The sequence below is a fragment of the Mustela nivalis genome (assembly GCF_964662115.1).
Source record: "Mustela nivalis genome assembly, chromosome: 6".
NCBI lineage: Eukaryota > Metazoa > Chordata > Mammalia > Carnivora > Mustelidae > Mustela > Mustela nivalis.
The window spans coordinates 112,990,194-113,016,673 of record NC_139025.1 but is presented as its reverse complement, the minus strand read 5'-3'; the positions used below and the strand labels follow the sequence as shown (position 1 = coordinate 113,016,673).

Sequence of the window (26,480 nt, the reverse complement as noted above, 5' to 3'; positions counted from 1 at the left end):
CAGGCCCCACCCCTCCCCACCCCTGGGGTGGGGGGGAAGTGTTTGATGTTTTCCCCTCATTCCTTCTTTGTGAATGCAAGGTAAAGCAAGTTTAAAATGGGGATTAGTAAGTAAGGGAGGGGGTGGAAAACTCCAGAAGGGTTTTTAGGGCAGACTTGCCAGGGCTGAGGAGAGCAGGCAGCTCTGTGTACCTCGGTATGATCCGAGGAACAAGCCAAGACCTGGAATGGGAAACTGGGGTTCCTCTTCCAGCCTTGTTATTTACAGGGAAAGTCACTTCCCCCTCTCTGGGCCTCAGTTTCCCCTTCTGTTATCCGCCCCGCCTACCTCAAAGGGTTTGGGAACCGATCTGTTGAGGGAAAAGACACGAATGTGCTTTGAAGTGAAGGCTCAAGAGCGATGCAAATGGGAAGGCTGACTGTTTATTTTCACAAGTGGAGCTGTCTCTTTGCCATCGCCCCTGGAGAGGCTCTTGGGCCGTAAGTATTTGGCCTCTGAACTTTGCTCAGACGGGAGCAGCAGTGGGTGGCAGGAATGCGGAGAGGGAGGAAATATCCGAGTCAGCAAGCACAAGTCTCAGTCTCAGAATTGGCCACGCTTCCGGGGGGGAAAAAAAATCTCAAGTAGCCGTTTGTGGTCATAAAGTATACACTTATATAATTGTTTTAAATATTTCAGAGTCTTTAAAAAAAGGTGGAAGTGAACAACGAGAGAGCTACTCATTTAACCTAGGCAGCACAAATCCACATGAAAGGGAGAATAAAGGAAATTATCTAAATAATTCGATGCCCCGCTAATGTCCAGCTGGCACGCACATACGCAAGCACGCACACACACGCACGCACACACGCACGCACACACGGATCATTACCCCACAGTGATTGAGATCGTGGTTTTAATTCCTCCCTCTTTGCATCTAGCAAGAACCTTTCCAGTCTTCAAAACGCTTCCCAGTCCTTCGTCACCTGACCTTTGTCCATTCCTGACTCCTATAGTCCGCACTTGGTGAGTTTCTGATCCAAGAAATGCCACCTGATCGGGAATAGACTGTTACAGAAATGGCTCCCGGTGAACCCTGCCTCTCTGAATCTGGTCTCTGCGGCTCCCTTTCCACACTGGCTCTGGGCTTGATGTGCCTGGCTGGTGAGACCTTAGTAAAGGTGATACAGACGGAACGTTGAAAATCACTCTGGAACACGCACACCTCGTGAAACCGGGACCAGCCAGCTTGCTGGGGACAGGTGGCCCGGTCCACAAGCCAGCTTCAGTTACGCATCACGGGAGTAAGGCTGTTTGGACTCTCCAGTCCCCATATAGCTACCCAAGGATGACAGCCAGACGAAGTCAGGAGGACCCAGTTGAGCTCAGTTCAAGCTCTGATCCATAGTGAGCTTTGGGCTTGTGTATCATGCAGTCATAAATCCTTGAGATACTAGTTCTTTAAAAAGTGCATAGACGGGGCGTCTGGGTGGCTCAGTGGGTTAAAGCCTCTGCCTTTGGCTCAGGTCATGATCCCAGGGTCCTGGGATCGAGCCCCACATCGGGCTCTATGCTCAGCGGGGAGCCTGCTTCCTCCTCTCTCTCTCTGCCTGCCTCTCTGCCTACTTGTGATCTCTGTCTGTCAAAAAAAAAAAAAAAAAAAAGTGCATAGATGCCTTTAGACCAGGAATGATAAATAAGTAACATCTTATCTAACAATTTGAATGGATTGGTCATGTCTTCCTGGAAGGCCATGTTGAATAGAACCTGAAGTCCAAGTTACTAGAACGGAAAGTGGTAATTCATTAGTAATGTGCGCAAAGGGCGTGAGTGGGAGGAGTGGCAATATGTATGCCTTAGACTTGCCATGTTTTCTATTTTTTGAGCCAGGGGTCAGTGAACAAGGAAAGAAGAATTATCAAAGTTAAATGCCCAGAGGGCCAGCTGGTAAGGGGATTTTCCAATGAGTTAAGTCACATTTCCCTGGAACCGTGACAGTGAAGATAGGATTCTTGAGTGGACTCAAGCAGACATTATTTATGTCACTGGAGAACACAGTTCTGGGGCTGCAGACACCCACAATTTGAGACTCTGGGTGGCTCCCCAGGTTTGCCCGGGACAGTGTATGAGTGTCGTTACTCTGCTGGCAGATCCGGTCATCAGCTTCATCGGTACAGAAACTCATTGTTATTGATGTGTCCAGAGCTGATTGGGCTCTTGGGACCAGCTGTATGGGAATCACATTCATGAGATATTGTTAGCAAAATAAATTACAAGGACTTTCCAAGGATACAGCCATTCTTATCGTCTCCCCAGACTGAATTAGTCCTCAGAAAAGCTCCATCCGGCAAAGAGGATGGAATGAGAAGAAAGGAAGTGGGAAGGTTCAGAGGGAATATTTCACTCAAGTCAGGAAAAGCAGATAAAATATCTCCATCTGATGGGACGCCTGGGTGGCTCAGTGGGTTAAGCCTCTGCCTTCGGCTCAGATCATGATCTCAGGGTCCTGGGATCAAGCCCCTCATCGGGCTCCCTGCTCATCGGGGAGCCTGCTACCCCCCCCCCCGCCCCTGCCTGCTGCTCTGCCTACTTGTGATCTCTCTTTCTGTCAAATAAATAAAATCTTAAAAAATAAAATCTCCATCTGACAGCAGTGCTCTTTCTCTAGCAGTGGGAAACCCTGAGCCTCAGGTCCAGTGTGTCTCTCCCTTGAGAATAAGAGGATACTGGTCAATGGTAGACATTGATGTATCTTCTGACAGATCCTTCGGGGAGATACACTTCCTCAGAAGCATTAATATAATTGATGAAGCCACTGCTATTTTTTGGTTCAGAAGCACCTTCTGGGGGATCCCACCTTCTTTACAGTTTGCCTGCCCAAGTTCCTGACTATCCATGACCACCTTGACTGGTAAGGCATCTTTCCCATCCAAGGATTTCTATGTAATGCACTGATTTTGTCCACCTATGCATCCGTCATCCATGCATCATTTCGTCTCTTTATGCTATAACTCATATGCCCTCCATTGGTGCTGAGGGATCCAAAAAGAAACAGAGCATGGACCCTGCCTTTGAGAAACCTCAAAGGTGGGAAAGGAGACGAAGTGTAGGTAAAGGTCAGTCCTAGGCAAGTCCAGGGATGACATGAGGATATTGTAAGTAGAGTGAGCAGAGGTGATGGGGAAGAAGGGGCAGATATCTGAGAAAGGAAGTGTTACTGAGAGACAATGGACTGTAACTATCTGGTGGGCAGGCAGTGAGAGAGAGGGAAGAGACTAGAATAATAAAAATTTTTTTAGAAAGCTAAGTATTTGTTAGTATCATCATTATTATCATTAATAGCTGCCATTTATTGGGCACTTCCACCATGCCAGGGGCCCATCTAAGCCCTTTATATGCACGAATTCATGTAATCCTCACTTAGGTACCATCATTATGCCCATATTTCAGAGAGGTAAGTAACTTGTCCCAGCTAGTGCGACACGCACAGGATGACCCTCAGGCATCCACTTTGGTGTCTTTCTGGATGCCTCCCACAAACACAGGAACTATAGGAGGAAGATCCACAGAACAGTTCTAGAGATGTGTGACTCGGGATGTCTGGGACCATCCCAGCGGAGAGCTCCTGCGAGGTTGCAGGCCAACAAGAGCATCTGTGCTGCAAACATCGACTTGGGTACTGCCCGTGTCTATGTGCGGTGGTGTGAGCCACAGATCGGGTATGGCAGGTCAAGGACAGGGCCAAGGTCAGGACCTGGAGTAGGACCCAAGTCCCCCCCCCCCCCCCCCCCCCCGCGGGGAGGCATTTGGAGGAAGAGGAGCTGGGTAGGGAGTGTGGAAATGAATGATTAAAAAATTAGGATTTGAGGGACGCCTGGGTGGCTCAGTTGGTTGAGCGGCTGCCTGCGGCTCAGGTCATGATCCCAGCGTCCTGGGATCGAGTCCCGCATCGGGCTCCTTGCTTGGTAGGGAGCCTGCTTCTCCCTCTGCCTCTGCCTGCCTCTCTGTCTGCCTGTGCTTGCTCTTGCTTCTCTCTCTATGACAAATAAATAAATAAAATCTTAAAAAAAAAAAATTAGGATTTGAACCAGAAACAAGAGGCATCACAGCAAGTGAGTGAGTCTGAAGTTTCAAAAAGGAGGCGATGTTCTATCATATGATCTCCCTGATATGAGAAAGTGGAGATGCAACTGGGGGGGGGGTAGTTGGGGGGTAGGAAAAGAATAAATGTAACAAGATGGGATCGGGAGGGAGACAAATCAAAAGAGACTCTTAATGTCACAAAACAAACTGAGGGTTGAGGGGGGCGGGGAGCAGGGTAGGGTAGGGAGAGGGTGGTGGGGTTATGGACATTGGGGAGGGTATGTGCTATGGTGAGTGCTGTGAAGTGTGTAAACCTGACGACTCAAAGACCTGTACCCTGGGGCTAATAATACATTATATGTTTACAAAAAAATTTAAAAATTAAAAAAAAAAAAAAAAAAGGAGGCAACATTCCAGTGACTGAAACACCACTGAAGATAGTAGACAAACGTCATCTGAAAACAGCCACTAAATTAGACACGCAGGCAGTATGACATAGAGAGACCTTGACAAGCCCAGTTTTAGAGGCCTTGACACTTGGGATGGACCAGTGGTTCTCAAACACTGGCACAGAAGAATCTTCTGGTAGTTTATTAAAATTCAGATTCCTGGATTCTTAAGTCAAGGTCCAGGAACCTACATTTTTTTTTTTTTAAGATTTTATTTATTTGACAGAGAGATCACAAGTAGGCAGAGAGGCAGGCAGAGAGAGAGGAAGAAGCAGGCTCCCTGTGGAGGCCGGATGCGGGGCTGGATCCTGAAACCTTGGGATCATGACCTGAACTGAAGGCGGAGGCTTTAATCCACTGAGCCACCCAGGCACCCCAGGAACCTACATTTTTAAAAAGCCTCCCCCTCCCCGCAAAAGGTGATTCTCATCCTGTTGTTTCCAAAACTCTATTTGGATAAGTACCGCCCTGAAGACACAGGCATCCCTCCCCCACCTGCCCCAGGTTCTGGTTTCCCGTTAAATGATCCATGAGCTTGCTGTGGGAGATCAACACTGTGAGTGCCCGACCTTTGCAGTGCGTGCCTTCCCACAGAGGCCTTGCTTCACCACCCTAGTGATGGAATTCTCTCTCAGCGTTACAGCAAAGTGTTCTTACGTGCCACAGACCCACATGCACACCCTGAGCTCACACAGGATGGGAGAGAAAGCCACTGATCCCAGAGATAAACCCTTAGAAGCCAATAGATCTAAACAGGAGTGACTGACCCAGGGAGAAAGAAGAGGAGACGAGAATACAAAGAATACAAAAGGAGGCAATATGTAAGTGAGGCAAATACCACCAAAGAGAGTCTATCAATGAGGTTCTCAATGATTAAGTATGTTGCCTTTACCCTAAGGGATAAAGCGCAAAAGGAACACAGGAAGGAGGAACAAATTCCACCTGGAGAAGCTGGCGAGGGCATCCCTGCGGAGGGGGCATTCGAGTCCTTCCCCAGTAAGAGTTAATAGAGCAGAGAAAGGGAAAGGGAGGCAGAAAGAAGCAGGGTGTTTCCAGGAAAGTTAGAAAGTCTGGCTGAGGCTGGAAGGGAGGAAGTAGGGCGGAAGGGAGGGAGAAGCAGATCGAGGTTGAGATGCTGCAGCCGGGGCACCTCTTTGGAAAGTGTGAAGCATTCTAAGGGATTTGGAGAGCTCCTGTGATTTTTAAGTGGGGGTGAGTCTTTTGTTTTGGGGAGCTAAGGATGCCCCAGTGAGAGGCTGGCAGACCCCTTCCCTTCCGCCCACAAGGGCATCAAGTAGGAGGGAAATCTCTGGTACAGCCAGAATCCTGAATTCACACGGTCCTCGCTTTTTGAGTCTGTTTCTTCTTCACTGTGGGACCTGAAGACTCTCATTTGGGAAATAAACCACAGGGAATGAGGAGGGAGAGAAAGCCAAGGGAGAAATAACATTCAGCTTCAATTCCTCAAATGGAAAAAAATAAGGGGGAACGTCTTCCTGTCTAAACATGGATTTAAAATAATCACAATAAAACGAAGTTTGGTTTTGCAGGGTGGGCCAGGGGAGGAGAACCAAAAATGACCAAAGAACAACAAAGTAGAAAAAACAAGCAGAGGAGGAAAGAGTATAAAAACAGGAAGTCAGCAGGCAGCCGTTCCCCATGAGGTCATGGGCAAAGGCCCCAGGGGCCGTCTCGGCTGGTCGTGGGCTGGGGAAGGGAAACCTTGGGGAACAGGCATCTTCTGGTGCCTTGGGCACTAGAACAGACCAGAACATGGGGTCAATGCCAGACGCATCAGGAAAATTTCAGAAACTGTTTCTGTATAGGATAAGGGCGGGGTAGTCTCAAGGCTGCCAACTGGGCCGTGGGGGTGAAGCAGGAGGCAGTCACTAAATTCAAGTCAGAAATTGTGGGTCTGTGTGGGTCTGTGTGATTTGGGGCATCAGCCTCTACCTCTCTGGGCCTGTTTCCTCATCCAGAATAGTGTGGTTGGCCAGGCCCCTGTGCATGGGTGGCCAAGGACGACATTAAAATCCAGCTGTGCACTCTGGCAAGGGCTGTGACCAGGAAGAAAGAGGGTTTTATTTTCTAATTTATACAGAAACATGGTTCTGGCAGCCAAAACCAGAGCCCACAGGACTGTGACCTCTTAGGTACCCTTTTTTCTCCTATCTGGGAGCTTCCTGGGCTGATGGGGGCTCCGAAGCAGGGTGTATAAGTGCAGGTTGGGAAAGTCTGCTGAGGCCCCACTCCCTTGCCTGCCAGGGAGAGTGTTGCATGTCCTGTGAAGGAACGTGGACTTGAGTGTGAAAGAAATGGAAAGCCATGTCTGCTGGAGTCCACTTCTCCTCCCCCCCTGCCCCCTCTTCTCCTGTCCTGCTCAATGGAGGGTCCCTGCTGCCACGGTCACCCACCTCCCAACACAGCAAGCTGTCTCAGCCACCCTGGGGATGAGCCCCGGGTTTGGCCATGACCTTTACTATACCCCACTGTGATAGGAGGAGCTGAAACAGCTCCAGGACCCACTGAGGCAGGCTGCAGAGATGCCCAGGGGGCCCAGGTACCCAACCTGGAAGGATGAGGGAGTGAGTTAGTGCCCCACAGGGTGGATTTTGATCAGCAAGAGACTGAGGCAAGGAGGAAGCCACAGTGAGACTCCTGACTCTTCTCCCCAGCCCAGGCTAGGGGCTTTCATGTGGTCGCCCCAGGGATCTCTAACATGGTAGAGTGGTCCTTTCTTACTTGTGGGGCCACAACCGGCTCAGAATAGACCATTTTGTGTTTGCTTTTCCTCTGCCTCAATTCCCCTTTCTCTCCATGTCTCTGCCCTGGGATTTCCTCCCCCTCCCGGCAAAACCTCAACGCATAAGCTTTGCCTCTGACTGTTTAGGGAAAAGGGGCTGAGGCTGGGGGCTCCTGGGGGCTCCCACTGACCACTTTTTTTTTTTTTTTTAAGATTTTATTTATTTTTTTGATAGAGTGAGAGGAGAGGGAGAAGAAGGCTCCCTGCTGAGCAGGGAGACCAATATAGGGCTCGATCCCAGGACTCCCGATCATGACCTGAGCTGAAAGCAGACGCTTAAGGACAGAGCCACCCACGTGCCCCTGACATTGGCCAGCTTGCAGACCCTGACTAGTGAGGGCTTGCCGCATTAGCAGTGAGATTTTTCTCACTTCTGAGTGTGTTGGAATGAATTCCCATTTGTTGCACACATTTGGGCCACGGAATCCAGAGGGCCTGGGGTCAGTCAAATGGGGCCTGAAATCCTGGCTCTGTCACACACCAGCTACAAGCCCAGACTGGGACGATGGACGGCCTGGTTTTGCCAAGCCTGGGTTTCCCCTCCTGCAAAGCTTTTGGAGGAGATCGGCATCACTTCACGGAGTTGGTGCCGATTAAATGACGACACGATGCTCGTGAAAGAGTCAGCCAACTGCTGGACACCAGGATGAGCTCAGACAATGCTGTTTTGTTGTCATGATGGGGAAAATTGAAGAGTAGGCATCCCAGACACCTTTGAGTCAGCCCTGCGACAGCAACTGCAGCCGGGGACAGACGCGGCCTGCCGGAGGGGCGTGGCCGGGGCAGCCAAGGCTGGTCTGGAAGATGGCCCAGACTAGATTTGGAGCGTGGGGGTTCTCTGTTGTTTGGCCGCTAATCCAGGTCCTCCGGTCACCGGCTCATCCACAGCTTTCTCGTGCCCGTCGGCCACCCACTTGGACCTTGACCTGGAGTGCGTCCGCCACCCCCCCAACCCCCCCCCCCCGGCCCTGAGCGCTATTTCCGCGGCTGCTCCTGCCCCCCCCCCCCCCCCCCCCGTTCACCCTCAGGAAGGACAGGCTCCTTGCCTGGCACGTTTCCACTCTGGCCTTGGTCTTGGAGATGGGAGGCGGGATTTGGCGGGAGGTGAGGTCCAGGGCAGCCTAGGACAGAGGCTGTCCCCGCCCACAGCCTCAGCAGTCTCCGGAAGCCTCTGAGGCCGGCTCCGAGGTCAGCGACCGCGCCTCAGGGACATCGCCACCTGCCCCGGCAGTGCTATCGCTGGGGTCCCGTCTTCACTTTCGCTGATCCATTCCGTTCGTTAACAGACCAAGGGGCTTCTATGCCCTCCACGTCCCCCTGAGTCTCTGCACCTGGCCCAGGTCTGAAGCTGAGCACCTAGGTTTGAGGAAACTGAGGCAGGTTTGGGAACGTGCTACTCTACACAGGCTTACGGGAGGGGTTTGTTGTGTTCCGGTTCACTTTTTGATGATGGGCGAGCATGCACATGGACAAAGCCCGAAAGAGCAGTGAAAGTTGGTGGAGTGCTGACCCTGGCCTCCCCTCCCTGGATGCCGTTTGCACGCAGATGTCCAAACCAAGTGGCTTGGCCTCCGAGGAGTCTCAAAAAAAAAAAAAAAAAAAAAAAAAAAATCCCTTTAAATTATGTTGACCCACTTCTATAAAAGGATAAAGGGCCAAAGCCAAAGGAACGCCCCTCCCCCCACCCCCTCCCACCCCGGCACCTGTGCTGCATCTTTTACCTCCATGCCCAGAGATTTTTCCCTTTCATTTTAGCATCATGGAGACTCGGCTCCACCATGGTGTTTGTTTTGTCGCCATCTGGTGGTGGTAGGGCGTAACGGCCTCCGCTTCGGCTCTGGGGTGGTAGTCTTTTTTTCCCCCAAGTTCTGAATTTGGTGAGACTCCGCTCAGTCCCAGGCACTGAGTGGTACTTGCGGTCATCTCTTTACATTAAAAGTACGTAGTAGGATCCCGACCTTAGGATTGCTGGTAACTGCCATTCCACCACCTTCCACAGTAGCTGCATCAGAGACCCTCCCACCGCCCTCCCCACTCTATTGGAGATTTCATTGGGAATCCTGGAGGCTGAAAGGAGTCTAGCCAAAGGAGGAGGGGGGGGGCAGAATTCATTTCAGATGCAAAGAAATGGGACCTTTTCCCGCTGTGGTATTGTCTCATGCCTACACCCAGTGGTGCTCAGCCCTGGCTGCATATTAGAATCACCTATAGGCTTTTTTTTTTTTTTAATTTATTAATTTGACAGAAAGAGACACAGCAAGCGAGGGAACACAAGCAAGGAGAGCAGGAGAGGGAGAAACAGGCTTCCCATCGAGTAGGGAGCCCAAATGCAAGGTTCGATCCCAGAACCCTGAGATCATGACCTGAGCTGAAGGCCAACGCTTATCCGCTGAGTCACCCAGACGCCCCTCACCTACAGGGTTTAAAAAAGAGCTATGGGGGCACCTGAGTTGCTCAGTGGGCTAAGCCTCTGCCTTCAGCTCAGGTCATGATCTCGGGGTCCTGGGATTAGGCCCCGCATCAGGCTCCCCGCTCAGCCGGGAGGCTGTTTCCTCTTCTCTCTCTGCCTGCCTCTCTGCCTACTTGTGATCTTTGTCTGTCAAATAAATAAATAAAATCTTAAACAAACAAACAAACAAAACAGCTATGCCCAGACCCTCATCCCCCAGAGATTCTGATTTAATAGTTCAGAGGTAAGGTATTGGGGTTTGGGGGGGTTTTTTGTTTGTTTGTTTGTTTGTTTTTAACTCAACTGAGTAGATTTGAAGATCTAATTGACTTTTTTAAAAAAATTTTATTTATTAGGGGCACCTGGGTGGCTCAATGGGTTAAAGCTTCTGCCTTCGGCTCAGGTCATGATCCCAGGACCCTGGGATCCAGCCTTGCATCGGGCTCTCTGCTCAGCAGGGATCCTGTTTCCTCCTCTCTCTCTGTCTGCCTCTCTGCCTACTTGTGATCTCTGTCTGTCAAATAAATAAATAAAATATTTTTTTTAAAAAATTTTTTAAATTAAAAATTAATAAATAAATAAATCTTTATTTATTTGTCAGAGAGAGAGAGTACACACAAGCAGGCAGAGGCAGAGAGAGAAGGAAGCTCCCTGCTGAGCAAGGACCCTGATGTGGGACTCGATTCCAGGACCCTGGGATCATAACCTGAGCCAAAGGCAGCAGCTTAACCAACTGAGCTGCCCAGGCATCCTGAGGTATTGGTATTTTTAAAGCTCTCCAGATGGTTCTAATGTGCAGCCGGGATTGAGAAATGTTGCACAATGGGTCAGCATTGGTCAGACCCTTTTTATTATCGTTGTAACTGGGAAAATTATTCCCTCACATTTGCATAATGCTCCCCACTCCCCACATTCAGACAGAGCTTGGGAGCAGCCTGGTCCCGTCATCTAAGAATTTCGTCTGCCTCTCACGTTACAAGGAATGTCTTCCAAGTTTCCTGGGGAACCTTAGAGAAGATCCACAGCTACTATCAAAAGGTGTATGACCCATAGGACACTTTTCTTATTCTTGGCCAGACTAGGGGAGTGCTATTTGAAAGTTGCATGGCTAGGGGAGAGTTGAACTTAGAAGAGTATTCTGGTCACCAAAAGATGTAAGTAAAACCCCAAAGTCTTGCAAAGGACAAGGTTTGTTTTGTTTTCTCCATAAGGGTCTAAAGTTAGTCTGTGCTCTCTGGGGAGTGTCATGGAAAGGGGGCATGTGTGCCGCTGTTCGCGCATGGATATTTGGAAGATTCAAGAGGCCCATATTTCAATTCACATCGGTGAGACACCTGCAAGATGACCAGATAGGGCTCCCCCACACCTCTCCACAGTTTATCTGGCTTGGGGAAGGACTTGGGGAACCCAAGGTCATCTTGGACTATCTTGCTGATCCATCTGGACAGAGTAACTAAGACTTAGCTAAGAACTTCTGGGGAGTTGATGGGGCTGGGAGATCTTTGTGTGACAGGCCAGTCCCTAGAGATGGGAGGTGGGGTTTCCCAAGCACAGGAGGGATGCCCGCCCGAGTGGGGAGGTTTGAGGGGGAAGCCTGTCTCTCTCTAGAAGGAAGGCACAGAATAAGGTCATGGCAACAAGATTGGTTCCGGAGAACATCTACCTAAAGAGTTTCCTCCTATGAAATATTTAATTTCTTGGATGTTTTTTCATGTGGTATTAGTGGCCGTTGACAATTCTCCCTCTTATACAACGTCACTTTAATTTTTCCAACCTTTACTAAAGTCTGATACATTTATTCACATTTGTGAAGAGAGCCAAGGATGTAATGAGTCTGTCTTCGCCTGCCCAGAAGCTATTATTCAGGAAGGAGCAAGATGGACGTCGGGGGAGGCCTAGCCCCATGTTGACCTGAGTCATTCCACACAGAACCCAGAGCCATCAGGAAGAGAGCAGGACTCAGAGGGACAGAGGCCAGGGAAACTCAGATGTGGGAGAAGGGAGACAACCCCTGTTTCTCTCCCAGATATAGAGGGGGGTGACCCTTAAGATAGACGGGAAAGCCGTCCTTTAGGTCACACCTTAAATTCCTTCATTATTGAGGTAAAGCGGGAAGAGGAGCTTGACTGAGAGGGCTGATCTAGAATATGATTGTAACTGAATTAGTTTGGGGTGGCACCAGGATCTTCACGCAGAGACTTCCTATAGATATGAGGACATATATGGTAGAGAGAAGTGGGAAATTTAAGAACAGAGGTAAAAATTGGAGAATCTAAGCAGTATGAAAACCCTCCAGGCTTGACAGCTTTTGGAGACATGGGCCAAGTCCTAGCCTTCTATCTTCCACTTGAAGAAATTAAGACTCTGACAGGGGCAAGGGTCACTGATGTCCCCAGGGCTGTAGCCCGGTTTGGCCTAAGATCTATGACTTAATCCCACCTCTCCTGATTCCCAGTTTGGGTCTTATTTTTGTCTTTTTTCCCAGGTGTCATCCTGATCCTGATAATTTCAACATTGACCATTCTGAACCCATGAAAGACTATGTGTGGGGTCTGGGGAACTCACCAACTAATACCTTTTCATTGGGTTTTCTGGTGCTGATTAAAGGTGAGTTTTATCTTCCATTTTTCAAGAATCTATTTGTTTTGTTTTTAGTAGCAGAATGACCAATGTTTGTGTAGACAGAGTTAAATCTGAGTCAGGACTCTCCCCTTTATTTTCAGTGTACTCCAAGATTTTAGGACAGCACAGGTGAAGTGTGTTGAATGGTTTTCATTTTTTTTTTTAAGATTTTATTTATTTATTTGACAGACAGAGATTACAAGTAGGCAGAGAGGCAGGCAGAGAGAGAGAGGAGGAAGCAGGCTCCCCACTGAGCAGAGAGCCTGACTCGGGGCTCAATCCCAGGACCCTGGGATCATGACCTGAGCCGAAGGCAGAGGCTTTAACCCACTGAGCCACCCAGGCACCCCGAATGGTTTTCATTTAAAAGGGAACTTGAAATTGAGCCATGAGCTTGACCGTGGTCCTCAATCTAAGTGATCCTAACGGAGGCCAGCCTAACCTATTCATGGAGGAGACATTTGCCCATGCCTAAGGTGACCAGGGTTGAGAAGAGGAGAAAAAAGCAGGGAAGAGGTACAGAGACATCCGGGAAACAAATGGAATGCCCCCTTTGAATGGGAATTGGCTAACCAGGGACAGCGAAAGGGAGGAAGTCAAGGGTTCTTAGAGCTGGGACTTCAGTCTCTCCCCTTCTCCCTGCCTGTCTCCTGCAAGCTGCCATCTGCACAGCCATTTTGTTGGCCTGGACTTGGGGGGTTGGGTTGGCAGTTTTGCCGCCCACCAGAAGGTCCAGCAAACAGACACCCCTGCTGGTGCTGGAGAATCACCTCCTTTCTGCATTAAATGAGAAGCCACCTAAAGTGGTGACTCACAGGCCTTCCCACAACATTGACCACACTCATTTTCCGGTGTTTTCTGAGGTCAGAGCTGCCAGCCCTTCCCAGGGTGGGTAAGACTTGCTTGTCCGTGAGAGGTTGGGACAGCAAAGAAATGAGCTCCAGGGAGGTGCTCGGACTTGCCTGGGCCTCCTGGGCGGTGTGTTTATAGCAACGGGGCCCAAGCTCTGAGCCGGGGGTAGACTGGCAATAAACCTTCTGTGGTCTGGGTCAGGTCACCCTGGATAGGTGACCCTCTGAAGGCCTGCAGACACGACAAGTTGCTTGTTCTGAGACAGAAGGCACATTGGAAGAAGCCCAGTCCTGTATCACCAGAGTTAGCCAGCCAAGGAAATTCTGTTCAGCCACAAGACAGAGCAGCATTTTTAGAGATTTTATTTATTTATTTATTTATCTGAGAGAGAGAGAGCATGAACTGGGGGGTGGGGGTCAGAGGGAAGAGAGCAGCAGAGGGAGAGGGAGAAGCAGACTCCTCTCACTCTTATACGTCCATTCTCCACACAGCAGCAAGGACGATCTTTAAGCAACACAGATCGTGTCCGAATGTTTCTACAGCTCTCCCTGGGCTTGCCCATCGGACCTTGCTGACCCTACTGTGTTTGCTATGCACTACCCTGGATCTTTGAGCTCCAGCCACAATGGTCCTCGGTTCATTCCCCAAGCCCTTTCAGGTTGGGCGAAGAGGTGTGTGGAATCATCTGCGTTCACACCTGAAACCACCCATCAATCATTTTTAGTGCTTAAAAAAATTCACATACACTAAACTCGGCTTTTGTTGTACAGCTCTATAAAGTTTTACACAAGTATAGATTCTTGTAATCACTACCACAAATAGGATAAAACAATTCCAACCCCCAGAAGAATTCCCTCGTGCTATCCCTTTGTACTCAGTTTCTATCTCCACTCCCCGGGGCGACCGCTGATCTGGTCCTATAGCTCAGCCTCGTCCACACTGTCATATGAAGGTGATCATACAACATATAATCTTTTCTCTTAAGATTTTATTTATTTATTTGAGAGAGAGTGAGAGAGAGAGACAGTGCCCAAGCGGGGGCAGGGTCAGAGGGAGAAGCAGGCTCCTCGCTGAGCAGGGAGCCCGATGTGGGGCTCCATCCCAGAACCCTGAGATCATGCCCGAGCCAGAGGCAGATGCTCAACCGACTGAGCCGCCCAGATGCCCCCCAACATATAATCTTTAGCGACTGGCTTCTTTCACTTAGCATAATGCATTTGTGATTACTCCGCATTGTTGTGCAGCAATAGCTTGAGCTTGTCCCTAATTTGTGCTGAGTGGTATTGCATTGTGTGCACGTGTCACAGGACTTTTTGTTTGGTTTTGGTTTGGTTTGGTTTGGTTTCTTACTCATTGAAGAATATTTGAGTAGTTTCCAGTTTGGGGTGATTATGACTGATACTAAGTATAAACATTTGTGCACAGGTGTTTGTGTGAATATGTTTTCACTTCTCTAGAGTAAATACCTGCAGAGGAGATGGCTGGCTCACATGGTGAAGTGTATGATTGACATCATACGGCAATGTCAAACTGTTCTCCAGAACACCTGTCCTACACCATACTCACCATACTGAGTTCTGCCAACCCCGCGTGAGAATCGCTCCACACCTTTGCCAGCACTTTGTATGATCAGAGTGTTTGCCTTAGCCTTTCCTGTATATATGTAATCACAAAGTATTGTGGTCTTTATTTTTTTTAAGATTTTATTTATTTATTTGACAGAGCAGGAGAGCGATCACAAGTAGGCAGAGCAGCAGGCAGAGGGAGAGGGAGAAACAGGCTCTCCGATGAGCAGGGAGCCTGAGGTGGGGCTCGATCCCAGGACCCTGGGATCATAACCTGACCTGAAGGCAGACAGTCAACCGACTGAGCCACCCAGGTGCCCAAAATAGGGTCATTCTGATCCCCTGACAAGGGGAGCGTGAGCTGGACTCTATGCGGGGCGCCAGGTTCTGGGGGCTATGCTCAGTGTACACACCAGGGGGCGATGAGAGAGAGCAAAGTAGTGGAAAGAATTTGCCTCTGGGGCCACCTCTGAACAGTCTTAACAAATTGACCTTCTCAAACTCATTTTATTTCTGTTTTGCTTTGTTTCTCAGAGAGGGAGAGAGCATGCATGTGTATGTAGGGGGAGAGGGAGAATCCCAAGCAGGCTCCATGTCCAGCGTGGAGCCTGTCACGGGGCTCAGTCTCAAGACCCTGAGATCACGACCTGAGCCAAAATCAAGAGTCAGACACTTAACCAGTGAAAGCCACGCAGATGCCCCTCAAATTCACCTTTGGAGATGCATTAACTACAAGCGCAGTGCTGAGAAGGCAGGTTGGAACCTATGGCACATTCCAGTAACCGACAAGAGCCAGGATCACTTGGGATTCATCTTTTGCTTCAAGCACGTTGGCTCACTGCTTCTTTTGCCCATAGTATGGAATGTTTGTGGAATTTAATGGGATGTTTGCGTACAGTTACAAGACACACATCTCGATTGCTTCCGCTCAGCCCATTGCTGATTCCAAATCAGGGGTGTTGTGCAAACAGCTGCTCAAGCAGAAATTGCTCCGAGTGAAAGCATCTTACTTCGCCCAGGGGCTGGATACACACTCCAGGCACGTGCCACACCACCACATTTATTCCAGTCCCCAGAGCAAGGCGCGGCAGCATCCCGAAGGACAGACCCACCAAAAGGATCCTCATCCTTTGGGCTGCTTTGTGAGGACCAAATACTCAGGCTGTTCCTTTTCCATTAAGGGAATGAGCACACATCAGGGTTGCGGTCAGGGTTGGGAATAAGGAGTTGACATTCCCTGGGTCAGCCCTGTTACTAGTTTCTTTCTCGGAAGCTTTTTCATTCTGTTTACAGCTCGCAAGGAGGAGAACATGCAGCTGAAAACTACTGGAAAAAGCTTGTCCATTTTAAGGAAAGTCTTTAAAAATAATCAATGACCAATGTGTCTTCAGAGAGAACTTTTTTGTCTGTTTCAGTCCCGTGTGGCTGGAACCAAACAGAGCCTTTTTCAACCCGGCCACACCCTGGAGTGACGCAATATTCCCTCAGACCCAGACACAGGCAGGGTCATCTCTCCGGATGTGAAGCTGGCCGGCCCGCTCTGAGATTTCCTTACAGCCCCACAGCTGGTGGGTCTACCGAGCTAATGTTCCGAGAGCCTCACCCCCAAGATGCACAGCACGGTGGCGGGGCGTGAGGCAGTCTGGCCCTTACTCTGTGTTTGGAAAGAGGCAGCCAGCATTTTTTTTTTTTTTTTTTTTTTTAAGTAGGGAAGTCATGCAAACAGAACTCTAGTTAAGAAAGATGGGTTTGGGGGGCATCTGGGTGGCTCAGTGAGTTAAAGCCTCTGCCTTCAGCCCAGGTCATAATCCCAAGGTCCTGGGATGGAGCCCCACATCAGGCTCTCTGCACAGCAGGGTGCTTGCTTCCTCCTCTCTCTCTGCCTGCCTCTCTGCCGGCTTGTGATCTCTGTCTGCCATATAAATAAATAAAATCTTTAAAAAAAAAAAAAAAAGAAAGAAAGATGGGTTTGGGGGTGCCTGGGTGGCTCAGTGGGTTAAGGCCTCTGCCTTCGGCTCGGGTCGTGGTCCCGGGATTAAGCCCTGTACCAGGCTCTCTGATTGGCGGGGAACCTGCTTCCTCCTCTCTCTCTCTCTGCCTGCCTTTCTGCCTACTTGTGCTCTCTGTCTGTCAAATAAATAAAATCTTTAAAAAGAAAGAAAGATGGATTTAAAAAAAAAAAGGAAAGAAAGAAAGATGGGTTTGGTGGCATTCTGGGATAGGTTAAAGAGGCTGACTGGAGACAGGGAGACCTCGAGAGGAGGGCAGATGAATGTAAATAAGCATCTGGGAACACAGGGAGCTCGTAGGAAACATTCCAGGGCTCCAACTAACAGCTCCGAGCTGCTGATTGAATGTGTGTGGTAGGACGTGAAGAAGCTATAAATACCACAGCCTCACATTCTCCCAGTGTTTACCATGTGCAAGTTACTAAGCATTTTACAGGGATTAACTCAATAATTTGGACAAGTCATATGAGGTAGGAATGATTATCATCCACCTTTTATGGGAGAAGAAATTGATATTCAGAGAGGCTAGGTCATTTGCAGAGAGTCACTCGGATTTGAACCCAGGGTGTTGAACTCCAGAACCTGCATGCTTCATATCGACCACCCAGCCTCTTCCCCAGTCTGGGGGACATGAAAGATGGTAACGTCACTGGCTGAGAGGGCAACTCAGTGCGGGACGGGGTTGGCGATGGTAGGATGGTGTTGGGACGTGTGTAGTGTTTGGATGTTCGCCTGCAACATCAGTGAGAAATATCCAGCAGGCTTTGGGTTCCAGTGTGGAGAAGGAGCTGGTTCTCATTAAAAATAACCAAACATCTGTAAAAATACTGTTGGCTGGGTTTTCTAGTCAAGCTGTTCAAGAGAGGCCTGCTGTGCTAACAAACAGGAAGCCCGGGCCCTGGCTGAAGGTTTGGCCAGAGACTTAAGAGAGGTCAGGTTCATCAGCAGGTGCTCAGGGACTCAGGACCACTGTGAGCGGGGAGGGGTGAAGTGTGCCTGTAAGGTTCTGCCGAAGACAGCGAGCTTAAGCTTGAAAAAGGAGGAGAGGTTGGATGTCTCTAAGCCTTCCTCAGTTTACCCCATGGCCCCGCATCATTCAAACAGACCAGAGCTTCTCAAGGCTGTTTGCCCATTAGACTCACCCAGGGAGTTTCAAAAACTACTCATCCCCAGGCCTCACCCCAGGACCAGTGACATCAGACTCTCTCAGTGTGGAAACACAGGCAGTTCTGAAAACTCTCTAGGTGGTTCTAATGTGAGGCCGGGCTTAAGAACCAGAGCGGTGGAAGAAAGGTTTGTCCTTGGGGATGACCAGAGAGCAGGGTAATGACTAACACCTACAAAGTACTGTTTCATGCATCCATCACGAAAGGCCTTAGATAAGGAGCGGTTTAATGCCATCCACTGGTTGGATGGGAATCTGCGAATCCGAGAGAGAAGTGACTAGCTCAAGGTCAAAGTGTTATTTACTGGAAAAGTCAGGCCTACAACCCAGATCTGTCGGCCCCCAATTCAGGGTTCTTTCCAAAGGCCACACCGGGTAATACCGCAGATAGAAGGCCAAGTTCTTCTGTATTCTCAGAAAAAGATGAGGGTGCAGCCTTTTTACAAAAAGCAATTATGATCCACAGGCATGAATCTAAAAATAGAGTTGCAGCTGGTGTGCTGGAGGGTCAAGGGCCGGAACAGCGTGAAGGTAGCCAGGCCAAGAGGTGGTGGGGCCCAGATGGCCCCACGGCCGACGGGCACGCACGGCGGGGAGGCTGTGGGAAGGAACGGGGAGAAGGTGAGTGGGGCCCAGTGAGGAGCGGGCATGGGGAGAGGCCTGGAGCTGGGCTGGGGCACAGCCCCCGGGGTGAGTGGGGTCCAGACGCAGGCCTTTGGGCCATCTACAGTGGATGGTGATGGAAACAGCAAATCCAAATAATTCCCGGAGGCGCTTACCAGTTAACAGGAATCCCAGGACTTAAGGGATACACTGTCTTACTAACCAGATAATAATCACCCGCCGATTTTTATAGAACTGTGTAATTAAACACACTCTCTTTTTTCCCATTTTCACGACAGCCTGTAGTATTACCCTGCCCCAGCAGCTTCACGTGTAACGCCGCTGTAGCTTCTCACAGAAAGACTGGCAGAACAAATGGACGAATGTGTCTAGCAAAATGCCTAGCACATAGGAGGTGCCGAATAAATACTAGCACCTTCTGTGGTTGTTTCTTTTTTGAATGTGGATGGTGAGGTTCAGAGAGGCTGCGTCCCATCTGCTGCTTGGGAGTCTGGGCTCTGGAGCCGGACTGCCAGGTTCAAGCCAGCCCTCCGCATCTAGCCGTCAGGCCCGGACAAGTGAGTTAACCCGCTGGTTTCTTCCGCTGTACAACGGAGAGAATATCTGGACCTTTCTCGGGCGGTTCTGGGGGAACTTACATGAGATGATGTCTGGAAAACTCCAAGCATGTCTGTGGCCTCTAAGCAACGTTCAATAATGGTTCACGAATTTCACTCAACAGGACTGGTCGAAACCCCCCCGGACAGCAGGTGCATGAGCCAGCAGGAGCACATAAGCCGCTGCTCTTTCCAATATACCGGGCAGCTTCCCGGGACAAGGGACATTAACCAATGAAAAGGAAGCAGTCGGGGGACCACATCCGGACAGCTTGGTCTCTACTAAGCCACCCTGGCCCGGGTAGGATTCTAACTGTGCTGACCTCTTGGGCTGCTGGAGCCCCACAAGGAGAGCCCCATGGTTGCCCTGGCTACATTCAAGACATGCGTCTCTGTTGGGCTCCTCAGGGCCTCCTGACTTAACACCCATAGCCTTATGAGACGGCACAGACCTTCATCAGGCCCTACCTGTGACTTGAAGAGCTAGCACTCCCAGTCAGTGTTTTATTATTTATTTACTTGACAGGAAACACACATTTGGTCCTGTGAGATACCATGCTACTGGCTGAACGAATGGCCATTACAGAAAAGAACTCCCATGGGCTCTCTGGAAGGCCCCGTGTGGCCTGCCGAGCACAGCTCGGTTGCTGCGGGGAAGAACTCTGCCGTGAAGAAGAGACCGGCGGCCCGACTGGCCCCGGGGAGCCTCCGTCCCGCAGCCCTGCAGGGCCGTGACATTCAGACACATTGGGCATCAGCAAAATAATGGTCATGCTGGCTGTTTTGAACTAGAAGATGTTCTTAAACCCACAGCATACCAGACAACTTATATACATTACAAATGTATAAATTAAGAGGTCTACATGTATACAAAATCTTCCGATGGGGACCTAATTGCATTCTATGCCATGCCAGGTATTTTGAGGGAGCCGATACGAAAAATAGAAGGTATTTATACACAGGCCCTGCCTCTCTCGTGTCCACCATGGAATCCCCGGGTGTTGTCAGGGCCCCTGGGCAGTCTCAGCACCCCCACGGGTAACCCGTCTGCCGTCTGCATCTTCCGAGACAGCAGAGGGCTCACGCCGGGGCTCCTCTCTGGGGTCCCCATCTCAGCTAGGCGGCGCCTCCGGACCCAGGGGCTGCCCGAGGGAGTGACGCTGCTGTCAGAGGAGTAGTCCATGCACTTGCGGAAGATCTCGGGGCTGGTGCCGCAGTTCAGCCGCCCCTCCTCGGCCAGCGGGGATTTTCTGGAAACGCCTTTGCGTTGAGCCAAGGGGCTGCTCCAGGGACTCGAGCACGGTGAGGCGTTCGGGCTCAGAAAGAGATTCTGGTGGCCGGAAGGGCTGAGCTTGTTGGCGGCCGCGTGCCGCCGGCCGGCCATGGGCGACGTGGGGTTGCTCTCAGGGTCGGAGGAGCTGTTGGCGGAAGACTCGTCCCCCATGTACTGCAGCTCCTCCACTCTCTTGTTCAGGGACCTGTTCGGGTGGCTGCTCGCGGCGGGCTCCTCGTCCTGGTTCTTGTCTTTGAGAGGTTTCTTTTTGGGTGGCTTCATGCCAATCAGGACGGCCTTCATGTTCTCCCTGCCCTGGGACTCTGTGCTCATGAACTCATGGGCTTTGATGGCCGCGTCCACCTCCTCAAACTCCACAATGGCACACTCCTGGGTCCCCACCTGGCTGTACCGGCTGCTGATCCTCCGGATATCGGGGGGCAGCTCCCTCCCAGGTTTGAGGATCCGCACCGACGAGATGACCCCGAAGGTCCCGAAGAGCTTGAGCAGGTGCTCCATGACCTTCTCCTGCACCCTCCCATTCTTTGGCGGGGCGGCCGGGGCCCACGGCTTGGGGGACAGGTGGAGATCGTAGACCAGGAGCATCTTGCTCGGGAGGTTCTCGTTGGGGAAGAGGGGTACGGGGGTGGTCCGCCTCACCTTCCGCTGGTCCTCATTCAGCTCCAGGCTCACCGAGTACTTCAAGGCGTGTGCCGTGGTTCTCCAGTCCCGGGTCAGGTGTTTCACCTGAAGAAGACAAAGCACATCTGGAATGGTACCCACCTGTCCTCGCCCACCTCCTGGGCTCTGTCATCTCTCTCCCTCTTTTCCTCACCCCCTGGAACGCTGGTGGCCAGCATCCTAGCTGGTGGGCTCGGGCATTCAAACATCTAGGGTGCGAACGCACACCCTTTCATGACGTCAAGCCAGGCAACGGTTTAGAGCAGTGCCGTCCGAGAGAACTTTCTGTGGGGATGGAGACAGTCCAGTGCACACACATTAAGTGGTTGAGGCCCTGCGACAAGGCTGTTAGACACCCAAGTCCAAGGCCCAACTCCGGCTGGCAGTAAGACTTGACATTTCCCAGGGTCTCAGGGTCTCAACAACCACATCTGTCAAACGGAGACGCTAATCGTGTCCCCCTCACAGGCTGTCATGAGGATCAAATGACTAAATCAACAGATACGTATCTACACGCAGACATACATGATACATCCACATACAAAACTCAGAACAGTGTCTAGCTCACAGCAAGTGCTCAGTAAGTATCATGTACTATCATTACTTCAAGGATTACGTGCCACCATTTAGACAGGATTCAGAGATTTTAAATATCCGAACACGTCTCTGAAGTCGTGTTTCTCTGTTTACGCATTTGATACACAGAAAGTTCTAAAAGATCTTTCATGTTCCACTGCAAAATCTCCTGAAAGTGATGTGGGCCGTTTTGACCTGGAATAAAATCCAAGTAGGGCCTCATGGAGAATGATGCAACAGTCCCTCCCTCCGTCCTCCTCCCTGGGTGGAAACTGCACTATATGAAGGCTATGTTTATATTGTAAAACAGTAATTTTCAAGAGGCCCACTTCCGCTGGAGGGAACGCTGGGGGAATGAGTCATCCCATTCCAAGGAAACAGTGGAGGTGGGTGGGGTGGGTAACCTGAGCCAGGAACAGCACGATCACTCTGAGTCCTCTGAGGCCAGGTCAACGCAGGCGCTGTGCAGAGGACCCCTGAGACCCAACAGAAGCTTCCCAGAACTCAAGATCGAAGGCTGGCTAACACTGGGCAGCCCAGGGCGGGGCGGGGCAGAGGGGGAAACCCCTTGCAGATCTCTCGGCAGAGGCAGAGGGGATACTGTCCGCTCTAGCCCTGGTCTTGGGGTGGGAACCACAAGTTGCCTACACCCAGGACCAATGGGTTGATCTCCGTGACACACACCAAGGACAGAGGGTCAGCAAAGGTCCACGCAAAGGGTCAGACTACAGGTGAATGGAGTCCATCAGGGATCCAGCAAAGGGAGAGAAAGATGCTGACCAAAGATACCAGTGAGGAAGGGAGCATTCCGGAGAGGAAAGACAAAGTGAGTGCCAAAGCCTGAAGCCTGAACAAGGAGTGCTCAGGGGCAGGCTGGTGCTGCCTTACTCCAAGGGCTAGAGAAGCTCATGGAAGGCCACATGCAAGGGAGAGGAATGCGGGCACTGGCAAGAACCAGCACCCCTCCAGAGCCAGGAGCAGAGTCCGCTGGGAAATGCCGGTTAAGCCCGAGCGTCCTTGGGCACCATCTCAGACAAGGAACCCGGAGGTGCTCTCCTAGTGCAATTAACTGGAAGAACTTCCTAAGATTCTCAGAAACTGCCATTTCACTGTTTGTCATATGTGTCTCCTATTATGATCAGCGGGAAAGCCTTAAGAATGGAAAGGGCCTTAGTTGTCATTTTGGAGGTGTTGGGGAGTCTGTGTGTAGTGCCATAGCGGCAGCTTCAACAGAAAAAAAAGTCAGGCTGACTCTTAGGGCCCCTAGGGAAGAAATAAAGGGATGCCCACTGGCTTCTTTGTTTTGGGGTCCCCCACAAACACTTCCATGTGAGGGTGTGCTCACCGTTCCCTGGACACGTGTGATATTGCGATGTACTATTTTGATAGGACTCAGGGATTTTAACATTCAAATACTTCTCTGAAGCAGCATTTCTGCATTTCTGCATTTGACACAAAAGATCTTCTGAAAGATCTTTCGTATTTCAACACAGCAGCTCCTGAAACTGGTGTCGACGGTTTCAGCTTGGAATCAAACCCAACTTGAGGCCTCACGGAGAATGATGGAACAGTCCCTCTCTAGCATATATATCCACTGTTCTGTGTCCCCCTTCCCGGCACGGAGCTGCTGGAACCCTGGCAGTTCCTCCAGGACAACAGCACTAGGAGAAGCTTTTATTCTAATGAGGCAATTCTGGGCCGGCTGCCTGGTGGCTCCTGGTTGAGGGCCTGTCACCAGAAAGACCAAGCCATGGTTAGAAGCTTGGAATTTTCAGGGAAGGGAGAGGGGCAGGAAACTGAGTTAATGTTTGATTGTGCCTCCATGAGGAAGCCTCCATAAAAATCCCAATACCACAGGCTTCAGAGCATTTCCAGATTGATGACTGCATCCACGTACAGGGAGGGCGACACACCCCAACTCTGAAGGGACAGGAGCTCCCGCACCAGGGCCTCGTTCTGCAGATCTCTTCAGCTGGCTGTTGGTCTATATCCTTTATCACAGCCTTTATTAAACTGGCCAACCTAAGCAAGGGTTTCCCTGAGTTCTGTGATCTCTTTCGGCAAACAATCAAATCCAAGGGGGAGGAAGTGATGGGAACCCATGACTTTTTTTGGACAGGAGCTGTGGGTGACCTGGGGGCCTCCTGTTGGCCACTGGCTCCTGAACTGGGGCGGTCCTGTGGGACTAACCCTTAACCTATAGGATCAGATGCTAGCTCCCGGTAGATGCAGAACATGAAGAGCCCCTTCCCTTCTCCTGTACCCTGAAAACTCCTACTCGTCCTCCAAGATCCTATTTCAATGTCACTACTTCTAGAAAGACTTCTCCATCATCCAGGCAGGGTAACTGGCTCTGATGAACACGACTTTGCACTTTCAGTGCCCGAGGTCATCATTCAGCCCTGCACTGAGCTCTTCCCTTCACTGGACTTTGCAAGGGCAGGGGAAATACCACCTTTGTGCCATCTATCCTGTGCCCACCGCAGCAGTCAGGGTGCAGGATGGATAGGTTTGGTGACTGGATAAAAGGACAGAGCCCACGAGGAGAGGACAGACCATACCAGCAGGTGAGGCAGGGAACAGCCCCAGGGAGAAAGCTCTCCTCCAGGGCTCTCTGGCAGAACACACAGGCAGCCTGGCCGGGACCCAGCTGTTACATATCCCGTTATGCAACAGGCCATGCCGTGCTTTTCCATTCTAGTAAATACACGTCCCCCACAGGAGACATGGAGTTCTTACTCCAGCTCGTCTGTCCACGCTCTGAGACGGAGGAAATTCACACAATAGGCCAGCTGCGGGGTCTGCTGCCTACATGGTTGCAATCGGGCGCCCCACGTCGCCACACTGATGAGAGGTTGGTCTTACACGGCAATGGCTGCCGGAGTCTGGAAGGCGGTCATCCCTCTAAGTCCAAGGTGCTCCTCCTTCTTCTTATTTATTCAACTGGGCAAGGGAAGAGCCTGTGTATTGCACAGTTGCAAGGCCAGGAGGTGTCTCTAAAGGCCACTGAGTCCTTATGTCCTGGCACAGCGTTCTCTTGGCCACCCACTCGCCTGGCAAGAGTGCCTGAACTTTGCTCAGAACAAGCACTATTATTTCCTAAACGCCACCCGCAGACATCTGTCCCAGCACCCAGGCCTCTTTCGATACTGTGGGAAGATGGTCTTCGTAGCGATCCTAAACCCGTTCTGGATCACTTTTCTCTATTTCAGGCCCCACAGCGGGGGAGCGGTGGGGGGGATCGCTAATCACCAGCTATCAAAAAATATTTACAACTGCAACCCCCACCCCCCGAAATCCTCGAGTCAGCTCGTGAGAAGGAAGCCTTACCTTTTTGAAGGACGTGAGAAGCTTGACGCTCACGTACCCCAGCTTGTTCCTCCGCACATGCTTGAGCAGGAAGGCATCCTTCTCTAAGTTTTCATCAGAAAAGTAGAATTCGATCTGGTCCACCAGCTTCCTGATTAACTCCTGGTCCGGGGGCTTCCACTCCTGCTCGCCGTCCTCACGCTCGTTCTCGCCCCCACTCGTCGTGGCGCCACTGGGACCAGAAGGAGACGCCGGGGGTTACAAGCTGAGTTGTTGTCCTCCTCACCCCTTTACCCCAAATTTCGTACGTTGACATTCCAAAGCCCTGTATGTCAGAATGTGACCTTCCTGGCAATAGGGCTTTGCAGATGTAACCAGTAAAAGACAAGGTCACACCAGGGTGGGGTGGGGGGGGGTCCCTAGTCCAGTGTGGCTGGTGTCTTATAAACAGGGAAATCTGGAGGCACGAACACACCGGGAGAATGCCATGTGAAGGTGAAGGCAGAGATCAGGGTGAGGCAGCAGAACCCAGGAACATCAAGAATTGCCAGCAAACCACCAGAAGCCAGGGGAGTGGCCGGGACCCACCTGTTCCCAGACCCTGGGAAGGGAGAGCTCTTCAGACACCTTGATGTCTGACTTGTGGTCTCCGGAACCATGAGGCAATCAGTTCTGGGGTTCTAAGCCAGCCAGTTCGTGGTAGTTTGTTTCTGCCGCCCTAGGAAACGGCACTGGAACACACGTGAACTGGGCTCCTCAGAGGTCATGATCACCTGGCCCCACGGGGCTGGCTTTTGCCCAGTGGGCAAAGAAATCAAGCTTCTGTTTTTAACATGGGCAGAGGGTCATTCAAGTAACAACACCTTCTACTAACATTCGTGTGCTGCTGTGCCACAGATAGGATGCTTCCCACATTCCCTTCTTATTCTTCCCTCCCTCACCCCACCCTGATTTCTAGAAGATAATTTAGCAGAGTAATTAAGAGTCCCAATCCCAGAGGTAGCCCACGTAGGTTCGAATCCTGCCGCTAACATTTAGTAACTGAGTCAGCTCAGGCGAGGAGCTGCCCTGCTATACCTCAGTCCTGTCATCTGTATATTGGAATGATGAGAGTCACTCTCCTGACAGGGTGGTCAGAAGATTAAATGAACTAATACATAGAAATGCCCACCCAGGTGCCTGGCACGCTCTTGGAACCCGGGAGGTGGCAGGTAGGTGCGTTTATCCCACAGATCTAGGATTGACTAAAACTCAAATTTTCTGTCTCCAAAGCCAGCACACATAATACTTTCCACATTTTGTTGGGACCCTGCCCCGGAATCTGGAAAATATCCCACTCAGCAGGGCCTTCTAAATGAAACCCATACCCACCAGCCGCTCCGGCTAAACAGACTGCCTCCCCCTCTCCCTGAGAATATTAGGATATGAGAACAAGCCAAAGAATT

General features: G+C 50.7%; 1 protein-coding gene and 1 long non-coding RNA gene across 2 annotated transcripts in view; one reads left to right on the top strand and one right to left on the bottom strand.

Annotated features, from left to right (window-relative positions):
- Positions 1-19,943, top strand: LOC309866882. The gene is made up of 4 exons (XR_014312857.1): positions 1-80; positions 921-1,005; positions 12,249-12,370; positions 18,879-19,943. It is a non-coding gene; the product is annotated as an uncharacterized lncRNA (long non-coding RNA).
- LARP6 (La ribonucleoprotein 6, translational regulator) overlaps positions 19,693-26,480 on the bottom strand; it is a 20,343-nt gene continuing 13,555 nt past the window's right edge. Inside the window, exons 2-3 of the mRNA XM_082734929.1 lie at positions 25,057-25,267; positions 19,693-21,216 (exon numbers count right to left, since the gene is read on the bottom strand). Coding sequence (XP_082591055.1) covers positions 20,149-21,216; positions 25,057-25,267 — 1,279 coding nt within the window. The 3' untranslated portion in view covers positions 19,693-20,148. The remainder of the gene's footprint in view (positions 21,217-25,056; positions 25,268-26,480) is intronic.